Below are 16,248 nucleotides of genomic sequence, written 5' to 3'. Positions count from 1 at the left end.
TATTATATTTTGGTGTTCACTTAACAGATTACTGGATGCTGGTAGATGCTCTTGCTTTTGGTTGGCTTTGAGACATGAATCTGTTACACTTTCTTATAGAAAACTTTGGACAGTTTCGTTAGTAACACAAGTTCTCCTGAATATACCCAGGCTACTAGAGTCAAAGCGTTATTCAATAGAACTTCTCTGGTCCATCCACATAGTTTCTTCAGATTAGCTGAAGCTGAAACAAGTCAGGCCTTGTAAAATACAATTTAAAAAAAGCATTATAAACCCTTGAACATTCTTATCCTAGTCCATTCAGGCTACTATAACAAAATACCAGAAACTTCATGGCTTGTAAACAACAGAAATTTCTATCTCACAGTTCTGAATGCTAGGAAATCCTTGAGATCAAGGCATGGCAGATTCAGTGTCCAGTGAGAGCTCACTGTCTGGTTCATAGAATGGTACCGTCTAGCTGTAACCTCACATGTAGAGGGGTAAGGGAACTCTCTGAGGCCTCTTTTTAAAGGGGAACTTAGTGCCCTTCGCATTCATGAGGGTTCTGCTCTCATGACCTAATCACCTCCTGAAGGCCCCACCTCCAAGTACCACCACTTTGGGCATTAGATCATGGGAATCTCAAGGGGACACAAACACTCAGACCACATAAATTACCTACACAGCAAATGCTAGAGGAAGGCAAAGAGGATGCTGCATAACTGCTGACTGCTAGGAACCTAGCACAGTAGACCTACTATACAGCTTACAGTAATACTATATTAAAAATAGAATCATTTATAAGTAAAAGAATTAGGTATCCAGTAAAATGACTGTATGCAGTAACAGAACTATATTTAATAATAGGTCTTGAACAAAGGGATTAAGTGTTGAACCAGAAGGCAGTCTTAATATAAGAGGAAGATATTTTGGTTTTTGTTGTACTTTATTATTATAAAGTCAGTAACATAAGTAAACTTAGGTTTAAATAATAACAAACTTTGTATTCACTTCAAATGCAAAGGGCTCTTGATTAAAAATATCTTATTTCCTCTGTTCTTCCTCCTATAAAGATAAAAATCTCCTGAGAAAACCACGCTATTTCTTATAATTGTTTAAGGCCAGAACATACACAAAAGCACTGAACTTATTATAAATCAAAATTTGATTATCAGTTCTGAAAACATTGTACAATTTTTTTAATTGTGCAAAATTTAGAATCCCCAACTATAGCCAGCTGTAGGTAGATTTGGAAGTAATTTGATGGGTATAATGTTCCTTTAAACAAATGTAGTTGCCCAGTCTATGTTTCTCAGCCCCTTGTGGATTCCTCTGCTACACCAGTTAGCACATAACAGTAATTTCTTGTTGACCTTCAAAAGATTCAGACCCCAAGTGGGGACCAGTGTCTTTGTATTCCCGGAGCCTGCTGTCTAAAAGTTGTGGATATGAGATTGTTAAAATTTTGAGTTTTATCAGGTTAGGTTAGAGTTTTAAATGTACAAAATTAAATTAGCCAAAGAAGACAAAATGACTAAGTAAAGAAATAGTTACTTAATTACAACATCATACTCCCAATCATGGCCTATAAAAAAATGTTTCAGAAAGCTTGAAATGTTAGAAGCACAGAGCTTGAGTGAATTTCAGAAAGCATCAATTATGACCTATTTTACAGTGAAATCTGTATAGTGTTACACAGATAGATGTATATACTTCTGGAGGATTAAGGAGGGATAGGATGCAAAAACTTGTAAGTAGCTTCTGTTTCTGGTATCTGAGAAACTAGGTCTTTGTGAATAGTTCTGCAGATTGTGTTTTATGGCTGCCTTCACAGCACCAGAAGTGTTAAAGATAAAGTTAGGTGTTAATGTGACTCCTTGAAATCCAGTAGATGGCTTTTGTATGGAAAATTCCCCTTAAACAACAGAAATAAGTATTCATAAATTGTTGGATGTTTATTTTTGTAATCTGCCTCTGTGTAGGCCATTTTAATTCTTTCTGAAAGGCATCCTAATACTGCAAAAAATAAACAAGTATTTAGGCAGTGCTTTTTGTTATTTTTTACCAGTTAAAAAATATAATACATGTTTAGCATAGCGTAATACTTAGAAAACACAATTTTGCAAAAAGAATAAGATAAATACCAAAATCCCGCTATCCTGTATAACTGTTTATACCCGAGTTTATGTCTTCTGCACATAGCCACTCACAGATTAAAGTGAAATCATGGTTGACTGATAGATAACTAGCAAGTACAGAAAAACAGGGAGTCAGGAAATGCCATTAAATATTCAAATCCAGCTTTACTTTCCCTTCATAACAACAAACAACAATGAAGTGTTCAAAAGGACAGTTTTGAAAAACAAATAAGGCAAAGATTGTGAAACATGATTTTCACCTGTTGATTCATTCATCCCTGGCCCATAAGCCTTCCAATTTCCAGTTCATAGAGCGCTTTTCTTTTACAGCTTCAGAGTTTTCTCTTGTTCTTTAAACAATCTTTGGATATTTGGGAGTGAATTGTCAGAGTGCTATGAAAGAAAGTCCAAAATATGTACTGAAAAATAGCAGTCAGACCTATGAAAATATAAATATAGAAGCAGCTACACTTCCATGTGAGAACAGTAATTGGTATTGAGGAAGGAGCATCTGTCTCTGAAAGAGTGAATGGTAAGCAGGTCTGAGGAGACCTCAGTAAATGTTCCCCGGTACTTCCATCATCAGGGTCTGCAGGAATAGAGTGCCTGTTAGTATGGAGCTGTGCATTATTTAGAGTGTATAAATGAAGTAGGGCATGAATATGGTGATCAGGGACCGAAAGTGTTTTATATGTGCTATCTCACATTCATGGTTGGTGCAGCTAAAGTTGGTGACTAAAAAACTGATCATCCTTTTGTGTATTTATTGTATTTAAAAACTATTTTGTCTCTGATTAATAATGCATTAGCGATATTTCATCATGGCAATTAGACTTCTATATATAACTTTAGTGGCTGAATTCCCTTTCATTAAATGTATACACCATAATTTATTTAAATGATTATTGTACAATTCCACTGTTAGATATTTTTTTCAGTATTTTAAGCAGTACTTTGGTACACACCTCTTATTCAGTTCATTTCTTAGGAAAAAGTATCTTGAGGTATACTAGATCAGTTAAACAGGCCAAAAAAAAAAGAAAGAAAGAAACCATCACTTTCTAATTTGCTTTCCCCCCCTTATTTCTTCTTGTTGGTGATGTTGAATATATTTTTATTGGCCGCATAGTTCTTTTGTGAATTTTCTGTAGTGATTCTTTGTCCATTTTCTGTTAGATTAGTCATTTTTAATTCATTTTGTGGAGATTCTTTGCATGTTAAGAATATTAACCCCCAGGGTGCCTGGGTGGCTCAGTTGGTTAAAAGCATCTGACTTTGACTCAGGTCATAATCTCCAGGTCCTGGAATGGAACCCACATCTGGTACCCCACTCAGTGGGGAATGTCTGTCCCTCTCCCTCTGCCCCCCCTCCTGCTTGTGCTTTCTGTCTCTCAAATAAATAAAATCTTAAAAATATATATATTAACCCCTTTTATCACTAGCTTGTCATTTGCTTTTATTTATATTTTTTTTGGTACGAATAGCATTTTTAAGGTATAATTGACATGCAGTAAACTGTATGAGTGTAGATATATTTAAACACTTCTGAGACCATCATCTCAATGAAGATAATAAACATATCCATCATCTGTAAGTTACTTTGTGTTCCTTTGAAATCTCTCCCTACCTCCTCCTTCCCCCAGGCAATCACTATGAATTAATTTCCATTTTCTAGAATTTTATATAAGTGAGACCTTTATACCATGGAGCCTTTTTTTGGTCTGGCTTCTGTCACTCATTACTTGGAGATTTATCTATATTTTAGATTTTATCAGTAGTTCATTCTTTTTATTTCTGAATATTGTTTCATTTTATGATAGATTACAGTTTGTTTTTCTATACACCTGTTGATGGGTGTTGTGGTTGTACCCAGCTTTTAGCTATTAGAAATAAGCTGCTAAGACTATGCATCTACAAGTCTTTGAACACGTGCTTTCATTTCTGAAGAAATTTCTAAGAGTAGCAGGGCTGCATCCAATTGCAGATGTCCATTTAACTTCTTAAGAAGCTGCCAAACTGTTTTTAAAAGTGGTTAGGCCATTTAACCTTCCTACCAGCAGTATATAAATGTTTTAGTATCTCCACAGCTTTGCTAAATTTGAAGTAGTCAGTCTTTTTCATTTTAGCCCCTCTCATAGGTGTACAGTGCTATCTCATGGTGATTTCAATTTGCTTATCTTTAGTAACAAATTATGTTGAGCCCCTTTTTCGTGTACATATTTGCCATCCATTTTTCTTCTTCTGTGAAGTGTCTGTTCAAATCTTATGCCCAGTTTATAATTGGCTTGTTTGCTTTCTGACTATGGACTTCTAAGAGTTAGGTTTTCTCTGTACAAGTAGTGCTTTATTAGATATATGATTTGCAAATATTTCCCCCAGTCTTTGTCTTGTCTTCTAATTGCCTTCTTAACAGTCTTCAAGAACAAATGTTTGAAATTTTGATGAAGTAAAAAATTACCAATTTTTTTCTTACATCAATTTTTGGTTTTGTATCTATAAGTCTTTGCCTAATCCAGGTTCACAAAAATACCCTTCCTGTATGTTCTCTGAAAGGCTCTTATGGTTTTTGGTTTTACATTTAGATTCATTTTGAGTTATTTCTTGGACATGATGCAAACTATATATCAAAGTTCATCTGCTCACATATGAATATCCAATTGGTCTAGCACTATTTGTTGCAGAGACTATCCTTTTTACATGGAATTCCCTTTACACCTTGTCCATACATGCTAGGTTCTATTCTGTTCTGGTGATCTGTTTATTTATCTTTATGCCAATATGAAGTGTCTTGATTACTGTAGCTTTAGAGTAAGACTTGAAGTCAAGTTGTTTAAGTCCCCTTTGTTCTTTTCCGAAGTTGTTTTAACTCTTCTAGTCCTTTGCATTTCCATGTGGATTTTAGAATTTGACAATTTCTCCAAAAGTGACCTGCTAGAATTTTGAGTAGGATTACCCTGAATGTACACATCATTTGAGAGAATTGACATTTTAACAATAGCTATCATTTCAACTATGCACATAGTATATCTCCTCAGTTTAGTTCTTCAGTTTCAGCGTGTTTTGTAGTTTTCATTGTGCATGTCTTTCATATCTTTCATCAGTATTTCCAAAAGTGTGAAATATTTTTTATGGCATTGTAAGTGGTATATATCTTAAAAATTTCAATCTCTGACTTTTTGTTACTTGAATATAGGTATACAATTATTTCTGTGTGCTGATCTTGTATCCTGGAACCTTACCTGAAGTTGATTTTTAGTTCTAATGTTTTATTGTTTAGATTCCATTTGGATTTATTTACATAGATGTGGGGCCAGGACCTGAGAGTGAGAGAGTCTCTCTTTAAATGCTTTTCCTTATGTACTTCACTTGCCTCATTGTCATCTTAGTTCTACCTAAATGATTCTATCTATAAAGACAGTTTTATTTCTTCCTTTTATACATTCTATCCGATTTTTCGTTGTTTCAAGCAGGAGGGCAAATCTCTGGTCCCTTTTACTCTTATTTTGGCCAGAGATAGAACAGTATTACCTGTCATTTGCTTTTTAATTTTGAGTATTATAGAGTTGTTTTTTTTTAATGAAAAGTCTTTAAATGTTTATGTAGCAAAATCTGTCCGTCTTTTATATCGGCGACTCTTAACATTTTCTGACTCATGCAGTCCTTTAACAAATAATCTGATAAAAGTTATGGATCTGATTTCCAGAAACATTTAGATACACATTTGTATTCCTGTATGTAACTTCAGTAGTACACAGAATTCCTGAAGGCTGGTCTATTGATTTCCTGTTACAAATCTTGATTATATCAGTTACTTTTCATGTTATGTTTAGAAAGGCATTCTATTAAAAATTATATAATTAAGGAAATACTTCTTAAATGATCACAGTATATTTTTTCTTCTTTGTATATACAAATAGATGCTTACAAATTTTCATATTCCTTTATTTTAAATGATCAAATAAGGTAATGTATGTAAAATCATTCTAAAAACTATAAAGTACAGCATATATGCTGTTATCCTTGTTGTCATCATCATCATCATCAAAAACATTCACCCTTTCAGCCGTCTATTCCAGCGTGGGGAATTAAATCCAAAGAAAGAATTGTTTTAAGAAGTAATTTAAGCTGTGAAAGTAGTCATTCACACATGGTCTGTAATGAGGAAAAACAGAAAACATTATAAATATTCAGTAATAGGAGAATGCATAAATAAATAATAGTGCTTCATTAGATGAGATGTTGTAAAGGATTTTATTATTTTTTTAAAAAAGATTTTATTTATTTTTCATGAGAGACATAGAGAGAGAAAGAGAGAGAGAGAGAGAGAGGCAGAGACACAGACAGAGGGAGGAGCAGACTCCATGCAGGAAGCCTGACGTGGGACTCGGTCCGGGGTCTCCAGGATCCCGCCCTGGGCTGAAGGCGGTGCTAAACCGCTGAGCCACCGGGGCGGCCCTGTAAAGGATTTTAAAATGGTAATTACAGAGTAATAAAAATATGAAAAATATTTAAATTGAAAAACTTTACATTTTATTCACATGGTATCTTGCATAAAATGTACATATGCATAAAGACTCAAAGAAATAGAAGTATGAAAACAGTTGTTTTAGGGAGATGGGTTTGTAAACATTTTCATTGTTCTTGCCTTTCCTTTAATTCTATTCTGTTATGCCTTTGATTTCTTTTTTATATTAATTGTTTTCTGTATACACATATTTAGAGTTAGGCTCCCATCCCAGTTTGTTGTTTACCAAACCAAGAGATTGCATGGCCTTCAAGGCTCAATTATAATACTGCGTGACATAAATTATCTGTGAAATTGTTGTTTTTCCTTTTTTATGCTTTTATATTAGAGACTCCATATTTTGTCAGTCATGTTGTCTTATGATTACTCAGTTTTTAAAGTACATTATTCAGTTTCTAATCATTTGTTTAATGCTACAATTTCATGGCTTAATTATTTCATTGTGTTTTTTGCTGTGTTGAGTTAAACTAATTATGGCTTTATTTTTCCAGTTGCCCAGCAAGAGGCTGAAATGTTCAAACGCTACAATGGAACATTTCCATTACCTGGAATACACCAAAGTCAAGATGCTTTATGCACCTGTCCTAAACTGCCTCATCAAGGCTCTTTTCAGATTGATGACTATGTCCACACTGAACATTCCTCAATGAAGATGCAACAAGTGAAACAGAGACTCGATTCTGTCACAGTATGTATAATGATTTTATGCAGTTGAGAAGTTGGAAATTTTGAAACCATTTTGATTCTGTTTTACATTGCTGTGCCAATAAATATTAATTCAACAAAGTTAAGTTAGTTACTTAAAAATAGGATTTCTTATGCTTTTATAGTTCCTTTGTGGTGTCTGTTCTAACATCACTTACTGCAGTAAGCAGACCAATTTAGGATAACCCTCATGCTTTCCTGACTTGATATTTCTGTAAAAACCAGCCCAAGACCTGTTTTGCTGTTTAAAATTGGAAGTGTGTATATTTGTGCATATGTATAACACACAAACACAAAAACACTGGGAAAGTATTTATGTAAATTATGTTAAAGGAACAGCCTCTTTAATATGCAAAACTAAACAATAAAGGAAAATAGACTTCCACAAAGAAATGGATAAAAGAAATAAGCACATACTTCCAAAGAGAGTAGATACAAACATTCCTTAAGCATATTTAAAAGGTCTTTTATCTCAAGTGCTGTAAAAACCAGGTATTGCCCATAAAATGAGAAAATAGATTATGAAAATGAAGAGGAGGATGCTTATTAAAAATACTGTGCTAAAAAAAATATTGCTATTCTTTCTGTTATAAATTACTGCAGTCTTTCTCAAAGATAAGGAGTAAAATGTATTGAGAAGCTTAAATATCCTTAAAAATATTTATGCTCTTTGACCATAATAGTTCTTTTAGTTAGAGTTAGTTTTGAGCTCCAGGAAGACAGAGACTGTGCAGGCTTGTTGCTTGTGTTCTCACCTTTTGGCACAGTGCCCGGCACTTATTAAATATTCCTCTCTCTCCTCCTTTGATAGGAATCTTGACCAGTTTTAATATATGTGCTGCTGAAGCGAGCACTCTTGACCAGTTTTAAACCAAACATATCAGGAACTACACTACTGAGGCACTTTAGTTAGGACTGTTCTTACAAAAGGTAAAAATCCAGGAGAGAATCTCCTTTTCTTCCTTGAGAAAATGAGAATTTCAGGTATATCAGACTGCCGGTTTAGCTGGAATATACGGGAAATATTTTGCTTTTTCTCAGTATAAATTTTAGAACATATACTATAATTTATTTCAGTGTTGTAATTTTGCATATTTTAGCATTCTAATTTTATTGAATAATATATGGTGTTCTGGATTTTAAAAGGAAGTACAAATAGATAAATTGAGTTTTAAAAATTAAAGAAAAAAGAAAAAATAAAATAAAAAAGAAAAATGTTTCTTCACTGTGGGAAGAAAATTTGCCCCTTGTCTAAAATTTTACATGACAAAATGACTTTACAGATTTAAGAGCAAATAACTCACAGAAAATAAAAGAACAAGTTTCCTGCAATCTGTGGATCTTCATGCTATAAAACTTAACATCCTGGAATCACCTCAGTCTTGTATCTTTTCCGTCATCTTACATAGCTGTCATCTTCAGATAAATAAAAGACTATAAGAGCAGAAGAAAACAAATGTAAAGGAAAAATCAGAAAGATATTTTTTAAGATATGAAATCTAAGACATGGGGAAACACATTGATAATTTATTATGAGAGAAAAATTTATTTCTCTTAGAATCATTATTTAGCTTTTACCACATCTTTCTTTTTAAAAATTTTTTAGAATATCTGTTTGCATTGGGATTGAGGTAGATGAAGGCCGCCTTTGGAAATAAAAGCTCTCTTCGCTGTGTTTTTTGAAAAACCATGTTTTTCCCATGTTGAGACAATTCACTGAACTTCTTTTCAAATGTTATTTACAGGGTTTTTTTTTTTTTCATAATGTATATAGTATGTATGGGAATAAAAACAAAATGTCATCTTTATTCCTATGGCAGCTCTATTCATATTTTACAAACATTTAGATTGACTGGATTTTTACCTTTTGTCTTGATGCCTTTTTCTTGTTTCCTGTCATTTATTACTAGAGAAGACTTGATTACTTCTGTATTATAGAAGACTGCATTACTGGAGATACTTTTCTTTGTAACCACAATTGGAATTTTTTTTAATAAAACACAATGCAAGTTTAGGGTATGGGTGTGTGTGTGTGTGTGTGTGTGTGTGTGTGTGTGTGTGAGAATTGCATAGCCAGTTCAGTTCAGCAGGCATTGAGTAGGTATTTACTCATTAATAAGTAAAGAATACAAAAATAGAGTATTCTGTGTTCTCCGTAGCTTTACTGTGCAGTCCTTAAGCTGTTTCCTACATAACAGGTTTGACTGTGTATTGCTGCTACAGCAGTCCCTGGAGGCATACAGCAGCCTAGATCCTAAGGATCTAGGTAGACAGTGTCTTGAGAAGACTGACAAAATTCATTCTAAGGATCGCTTAGGTAGACAATATCTTGAGAACATTGACAACATTCATTCTAAGGTTTCAGAATTTGATCTTATCTGTTCATCCAGACTTGCACAGAATCTGAGGTACCTACTAGGAGTAATCAGTCTTACAAAACATTGATTTATAAACTTAAAAAACAAATTATGGTGAAAGGTATATGTTTCCAGCTGCCTGAACACTCAAGATCACTCTCCCTTTTAAAAATTAATCTGAAACCCAGGTTAATGATTACAGAGTTCATTATTAAGCATAGTCATAGGAATAGGGATTAGATGGATTTATGCCAGTGTTGGAAAAAAGGTTAATTTTCTCTGCCCTACAGGAGATTTCACCTAGTAGTGATTGGTGGTGATTAACATCTATTTAATTATGAGTAACGACTGAATAATGAATTCCTGTGCTAAATGCTTTACGTCTTTACATGTTCATTGTATTTAAACCTCAAAACTATCCTATAGTGTGGGTGCTAGTATTACCCCCATTTTACAGAAGATGAAGCTGAGGTTTCCAGAGCCCACGCAGTATCACCCGTGTCACACAGGCAGCAAGCACTAGAGCTGAAATTTGGTCCAGGGAGTCAGATTATCATGTGCAGTTTCACTTTCTCCTTTTAGTGATCGAATTACTAATATTCTTCAGACACAATATCTGTCCCATAGAAATTTCTGGATAAAAAATTGATGTTCCTCTTTCAGTTCTCTTTTTTCCTAAACTCCACATTCATCATTACCGTTTTTCTCTGGTTCTGTTGTAGGCTGATGATAGATGCTAATTAACCTTTTTGGACTTGAGTATTTTTTATGTCTCCTTAGCAGCAAATTTTCAAATCACTCATGTGTTGACTTTTGCTAGTTTCTTTTTCGGAAGTGATCATCTCTTAGCCTTGTCCCATGAATTATGGGCATTTCCTTTCTGTAGCTCCTTCAATACTGATCATATACTTTGCCATTCAATAGTGTTTATTCTTAGATTTCCTCTGAAATAAATTACTAATGTGGGAGTTATATTTGTGAGCATTGTTATTTGGGAGATAATTATATATGGCAATTAATTCTGGGTGTGTTTTTGAGTCATGTTAGTGTTCTGGAGAATTTTTGCATTTACCAGTTTATTAAGTTTGTTACTTATTACGTTTATTGAGACTACATGTTTTTCTTGAGACAGATACATGTGGGCCCTCCAGAGTCTTATCCTCAGTGCCTTTTGTTTTGGCAGGTTAGATTTACCAAGAACTGATTGGGTCTCTTTCTTTAATTCAGCATTCTTTCCAGCTCAGAGTGACAGCTGCAGGGTGATAGATAAAGAAGTTCTCCCAAATGTTGATTTTTGTTATTAAAACATTAAGATTGGAATAGTTGAGAAGAGTTGATAATTTTATTAAAATGAAATTATGAATATTTCCTTACTGTATTGTATTTCTTTTAGGAGGTGATACGAGCTTGTGCTGCAAAGGTAAGTAGTTTTTATTAGACAGAAGATAACTTTAAAACCAAAGCTTTCACTGTGCTGCACCAAAGGATTGAAATATACCATTCATACTTTTTACAGAAGTTAGTCAGATGTGTATTTTCCTTATTTGAGCTCAAATTTATCGAGGAATTATATACAGGAATCTGAGAATTTAGCAAATACCTTTATATTTTTGAAGATTTAAGAATATTAAGTGATTAGGATATACTTTCAGTAAGCATGGTCATTTGATCCTCTGAGAAAAATATTATATGATACTTAATAGGTAAGATATATCAGTACAGTTCCAGTGGATGTATGCTGAGTAAACTGTATAAGTCTTGAGATTGCATGCAAGCTGTACGTGAATAGCAATGATATACTATGCTGATAATGTTCTTGATCATTTATACCAAAGTCTCACAGTTCTTTTTCCATTTAACTGTGTATCAATCCTGAGACACAGGATTGGATATTGTTATTTCCAATTTTAGAAAGGAGGAAGCTGAGGTTTATTGAAGTTAAATGATTTGCTCAAGACCCCAAAGTTAGTCTAAAAATAGTAGCATATAAAAAGGCTTTTGAATATTAAACAATTTCAGTGAAATTGTATCCGAGATACTTTCAACACAGCAGTTTTCTTCCTTTTACAAGCAAGGTTATTTTACATCCAACATTTAACTCAGTTGTCAAGAAAATAAATTTTAATTTAAAAGAGTTGGAATAGTACCACATTTTTGTCCTTCCCTCTTCGTCTGTCCACTTCCAAAATTCAGTTGAATAATTAGACATTCATTCATTTACAAATGTAATTATATCTGTCACAAAGTAAAAGGGTGAGACCTTCAGAAGGGAATTAGATGGTGTTAGTATGTTCAAAGACTGCTTTATGTAATATCAATGCAGTGAAAGTATTTTTTTACTGAGTAGACATCTACTACCAACTGGCAGGCACTTGGAATACAGAAGTAAATAGAAGTCTATTGTTTCTTTTCACATGGGGCATCTTATAGAGGAAACATGTCAGAAAACACTGGGCTTACCCCATCAGTGAGCTGTCCAGTATCAGTGAGGACCCATCACTTTTTTACCTAATCATCACAAGTCAACAGGATATGGAATATAGACAAGGGGAAGGAAGATGGAGGGGTGGGGGAAGAACAAACTACATTCTGACTTGGGCTACAGATGTTCAGGAAACTTGTTCCTGATAGCAGTGATTAGTATAATGATTGTAGCTCCAAGGTTACTAAATCTTCTTAAGTATACATAGTATATACAACTAAGTCTAAAAAATAATTTTCTGACTAGCAATTCAGAGCTATTTCTCTTTAACAAATAAATACACTTCTTTTGCAAAGCTGTCTGAATGTCCAAATAGTAAAGTGTTCTACATGTATTTGGCAAGGGCTTATAGAAACTGTCATCTGCTAATCTGGAATCTCTCTGTAGCTGAAGGATCTTGTTATATTCATCTTTGTACCCCAAGTACTTAACAAAATAGAATAAATGCTCATTTGAAAATATGGTGACACATTTGGAAATTAAGTATTTGGAAAGATTGACCTTACTAATATCTTTATTTTTTTAGAAGTTTTATTGAGAGATGATTCACATACCATAATATTTACCCTTTTAAAGTGTATACAGTTTACTGATTCTTATGCTGATAACAAAGTTGTGTAAGCATCACTACTATGTGATTTTAAAACTTTTTTATTCCCTCCAAAAAGAAATCCTGTTTCGATTTTGTAACCTTGAGGTATCTACAGGCTTAGATTTGGGCTTGCTTCCATTGCAGCTACTGTGGCATTAGAACTGCCTCAGACTCACGGCCTCCTGTTTAATTTAACAGTGGCAATAATGAAAATATAGGCAATGGACAGATTTGCAATATATTTTGGAAGTAGATTCAGCTTGATGATGAATTGGATGTGGTGTAAGTGAAGGAAAGAGAAATTGTTGCTTTCAACAATTGTATAGATGCTAGTATTAATGAGATGAGGAATGCTGGAACAGAGGAAGAAATTTTAAGGAGTGGAGTTTTGGATATGAATGTAATTGTATAGTAGGCAATTGGATTTCTGAGTCTTAAGTGCAGACAGGAAGTCAGGGCTAAAGTTCTGTATTTTTTTTCTTAAAGATTTTATTTATTTATTCATGAGAGACAGACACAGAGAGAGGAAGAAACATAGGGAGAGGGAGAAGTAGGCTCCTCACAGGGAGCCTGATGTGGGACTCAAACCCAGGACCCCAGATCATGTCCTAAGCCAAAGGCAGATGCTCAACCATTGAGCCACCCAAGCACCCCAAGTTCTGTGTTTTTAACGTGTGAGATTGGATAAGATCACCTGGGGAGAGATAGCTAAATACCTGAGCCACTCGTCCAAGAAAAAAGAATGTCAGGGAAGCCTAGAAGAGAGTATTTCAAGAAAGAGGAGTGATAAACTGTCACGTGCTACTGAGAGAATGAGTAAATGATAGAAAATTTATGATTGTATTTGGCTAGACAGTGTCCTTTGGTTACCTTGATGAAGCTATTTCAGTGGTAGAGACAAAAGCACAATTGAAGTAGGTTGAGGACAAAATGGAAGCCCATAAATTTTGACTGGGGAGTAGAGAAGCAGGAGCTAAAGAGGAATCTTAGATGGACAGTATTAAAGCATACTTACTTGCTAATTGGAATAATTCAGTGGTAATGAGAAGTAGGTAGTGTACTATGGAGGTGACAATTGCTGGACTCAAGTCTTTGAAAAAGTGAGAGAGGATGTAGTCCTGAATACTGATGAAGACATTGGCCTTAAGAAAAGGGTTTTTCATCCCTTCTGATGTGCACATAGGTGGAAATTGGGTAGATGCTTAGATACAGATTTGATGATGGGAAGTTGAGAGAGTTACCGTCTGATTGCTCCAAGATAGTAATTGGTATTGAAAGTCTTGCATTTATTTGCTCTGAATTGTTATAGCCCTAAAATATACATATGAATTTATAATTTACCAATTTCCTTGTTCTTTCCTTTGCTTGGGGTTGGATTAAAGTACGTCAGAAATGGTATTACCTGGAATCTGTTTCCATTAAGCTTTGCATTATTCCTCACAAATAGAATTAATTTGTTTTTCTCATGTTCCCAAACATATTTATATTCATACCTAGCATGTGATATAATTGGGCCTGTTCATCCTTAAATTATAATTAATTCTGCCCATCTTTTCCAGAATTCTATTGTGAATTCCCTCAGGGAGAAACAACTCTTTCTGCTTTCTCTTCTCCTCTCTTTCTTTCTCCTTGTTCTCCATCCCTTCCTTCTTTTTCAGCTTTATGTAGTATTGCCTCCACTTCTAATCTTACATTTTTTAATTTTCCACACTCCTCTGTCAGCTTCTTAAAGCCACATAACTCTATTTATTTGGTTTTTAAATTATTAATATTACCTACCCTAGATGAACATAAACTCAGCCAAGTTAAAGTTTATTGAATTATATTTAGTAGAATAATGCTGTAAAGGTAAAGTAATAATTAAATTATATTCAGATACATCTTAGAACATATTATTTACTGAAAAATAAAAGTTTTAAAAAACAGGGAATACAGAGAAAATAATTTTTTTAATCTCCTAAGAGAAGTTTGGATATTTTTATCATTAAGAGGGAAAAATTAAATTGAAATTTGAATAGAATAGTGGTTTACAGGTTTTTGGAGAGTTTCTTTTCAATAATTTGTTTTTAATGCTCATAATTATTTCTTCATGTCATTCCAAAACAATAAAAGCAAATTAAGCATTGTTATTTTGCCAATATTTGTGGGAGACTAGCTTGACTGTAGGAGTGGTAGGCCACAATCAGACACTAGAATTATGGAACTTTATTCCCGAAAATTTTAGAAAACAGGATAAACGCCTTGTGTTAGGAAAAGCCAGTTTTTCTCCCATGTGTCTCCTTTACTCTTGGACTACTTTCAGTGCTCACAACTTTTGGCACCAGATGTGCTGTGGTTTTTCGCACACCAGGCAGTTCTCTGTGATACCAGCTGGGTGTCCTACAATTTAACTCCATATTGATACTGTCTGCCTTGGGATAGTGGCAGATTGGCAGATCCCACAGGTTAAGGACTCAGTCCCACAAGACTTCAAATGCCTGCCCCCCCCCCCCCACTCACCTCTGGCATTTCCGATGCCAGTTGTGGGTCCAAGCTGTTACCTCTGTTTCTGACCAGTCAGCTCTAAATTGGGAGGTCCCGTGACAATTCCTCTGACTCAGTTCACTGGAGCAGTTCACTAAGGATTCAGGAAAACAATTTACTTGCTATTTGCCAGTTTATTATAAAGGATACAGATGAACATCCAGATGGAAGAGATGTGTAGGACAAGGTATATGGGAAGAGGCCTGGAGTTTCCATGCCCTCCACAGACACACCACTCCTCCAGCATTCCCACATGTGCACCAACCTGGAAGCCCTCTAGACCCCATACAATTGGGATTTTTATGGAGGTTTCTTCAGGTAGGCGTGATCAGTTATAATTCTATTTCTAGCCCCTCTCCCCTCTCTGAAAAATGAGGAATAAGCTAAAACTTCCAAGCTTCTAATCATGGCTTGGTCTTTCTGGAGACCAGCTCGCATCCCAGAGTACCCTGAGAGTCACCTTCTTAGAACAGAGACATTTCTGTCACCAGGAAATTCCAAGATATATAAGAGTTCAGTGTCTGGACCCAGAGTCAAAGACTAAATATTAGAACAAAAGATCCTCCTAGTACTTTTATCACTTAGGAAAAGTACAGGTTTTTAGGAGCACTGTGCCAGGAACTGAAGTCAGAAATCTATATGATTTTTTTTTATTATTTCACACTATTTCTAGATTTAAATTTGAGTATTAAGCCTTGTAACTTAATGTGTTCCTTACTTTTAAGCCCTTTATTCTGTAATTTTTATCATTAAAAAGTTAGATTTGGGAAGTTTAAAGATAAAAAGGTTAAAAAAATAAAGATTGAGAAGATAATTTTTTTTTTTAATTTTTATTTATTTATGATAGAGAGAGAGAGAGAGAGAGAGGCAGAGACCTAGGCAGAGGGAGAAGCAGGCTCCATGCACCGGGAGCCTGACGTGGGATTCGATCCTGGGTCTCCAGG

At 34.5% G+C, this 16,248-nt stretch overlaps 1 protein-coding gene and 1 long non-coding RNA gene across 19 annotated transcripts in view; one reads left to right on the top strand and one right to left on the bottom strand.

Moving 5' to 3' along the window:
• AHI1 (Abelson helper integration site 1) overlaps window positions 1-16,248 on the top strand; it is a 233,719-nt gene that overhangs the window by 67,311 nt on the left and 150,160 nt on the right. For 16 of the 18 annotated variants that reach the window (XR_005353529.1, XR_005353532.1, XM_038526072.1 and 13 more), the window contains 2 exons: window positions 7,137-7,333; window positions 11,101-11,127. Coding sequence is in view for 16 of the 18 variants with exons in the window: in XM_038526072.1 (XP_038382000.1) it covers window positions 7,137-7,333; window positions 11,101-11,127 (224 nt within the window). In the remaining 2 variants the exon portion in view is untranslated. The remainder of the gene's footprint in view (window positions 1-7,136; window positions 7,334-11,100; window positions 11,128-16,248) is intronic. The other 2 variants (XM_038526082.1, XM_038526084.1) reach the window with 1 other exon arrangement.
• On the bottom strand, window positions 6,143-9,631 carry LOC119870735. Its single transcript, XR_005353545.1, has 3 exons — window positions 9,215-9,631; window positions 8,655-8,784; window positions 6,143-6,272 (listed from the first exon to the last, which is right to left on the bottom strand). It is a non-coding gene; the product is annotated as an uncharacterized LOC119870735 (long non-coding RNA).

The sequence above is a fragment of the Canis lupus genome, chromosome 1, assembly GCF_011100685.1.
Source record: "Canis lupus familiaris isolate Mischka breed German Shepherd chromosome 1, alternate assembly UU_Cfam_GSD_1.0, whole genome shotgun sequence".
NCBI lineage: Eukaryota > Metazoa > Chordata > Mammalia > Carnivora > Canidae > Canis > Canis lupus.
The sequence above is the reverse complement of the archived record's forward strand: the minus strand, read 5'-3'. Positions and strand labels throughout refer to the sequence as shown.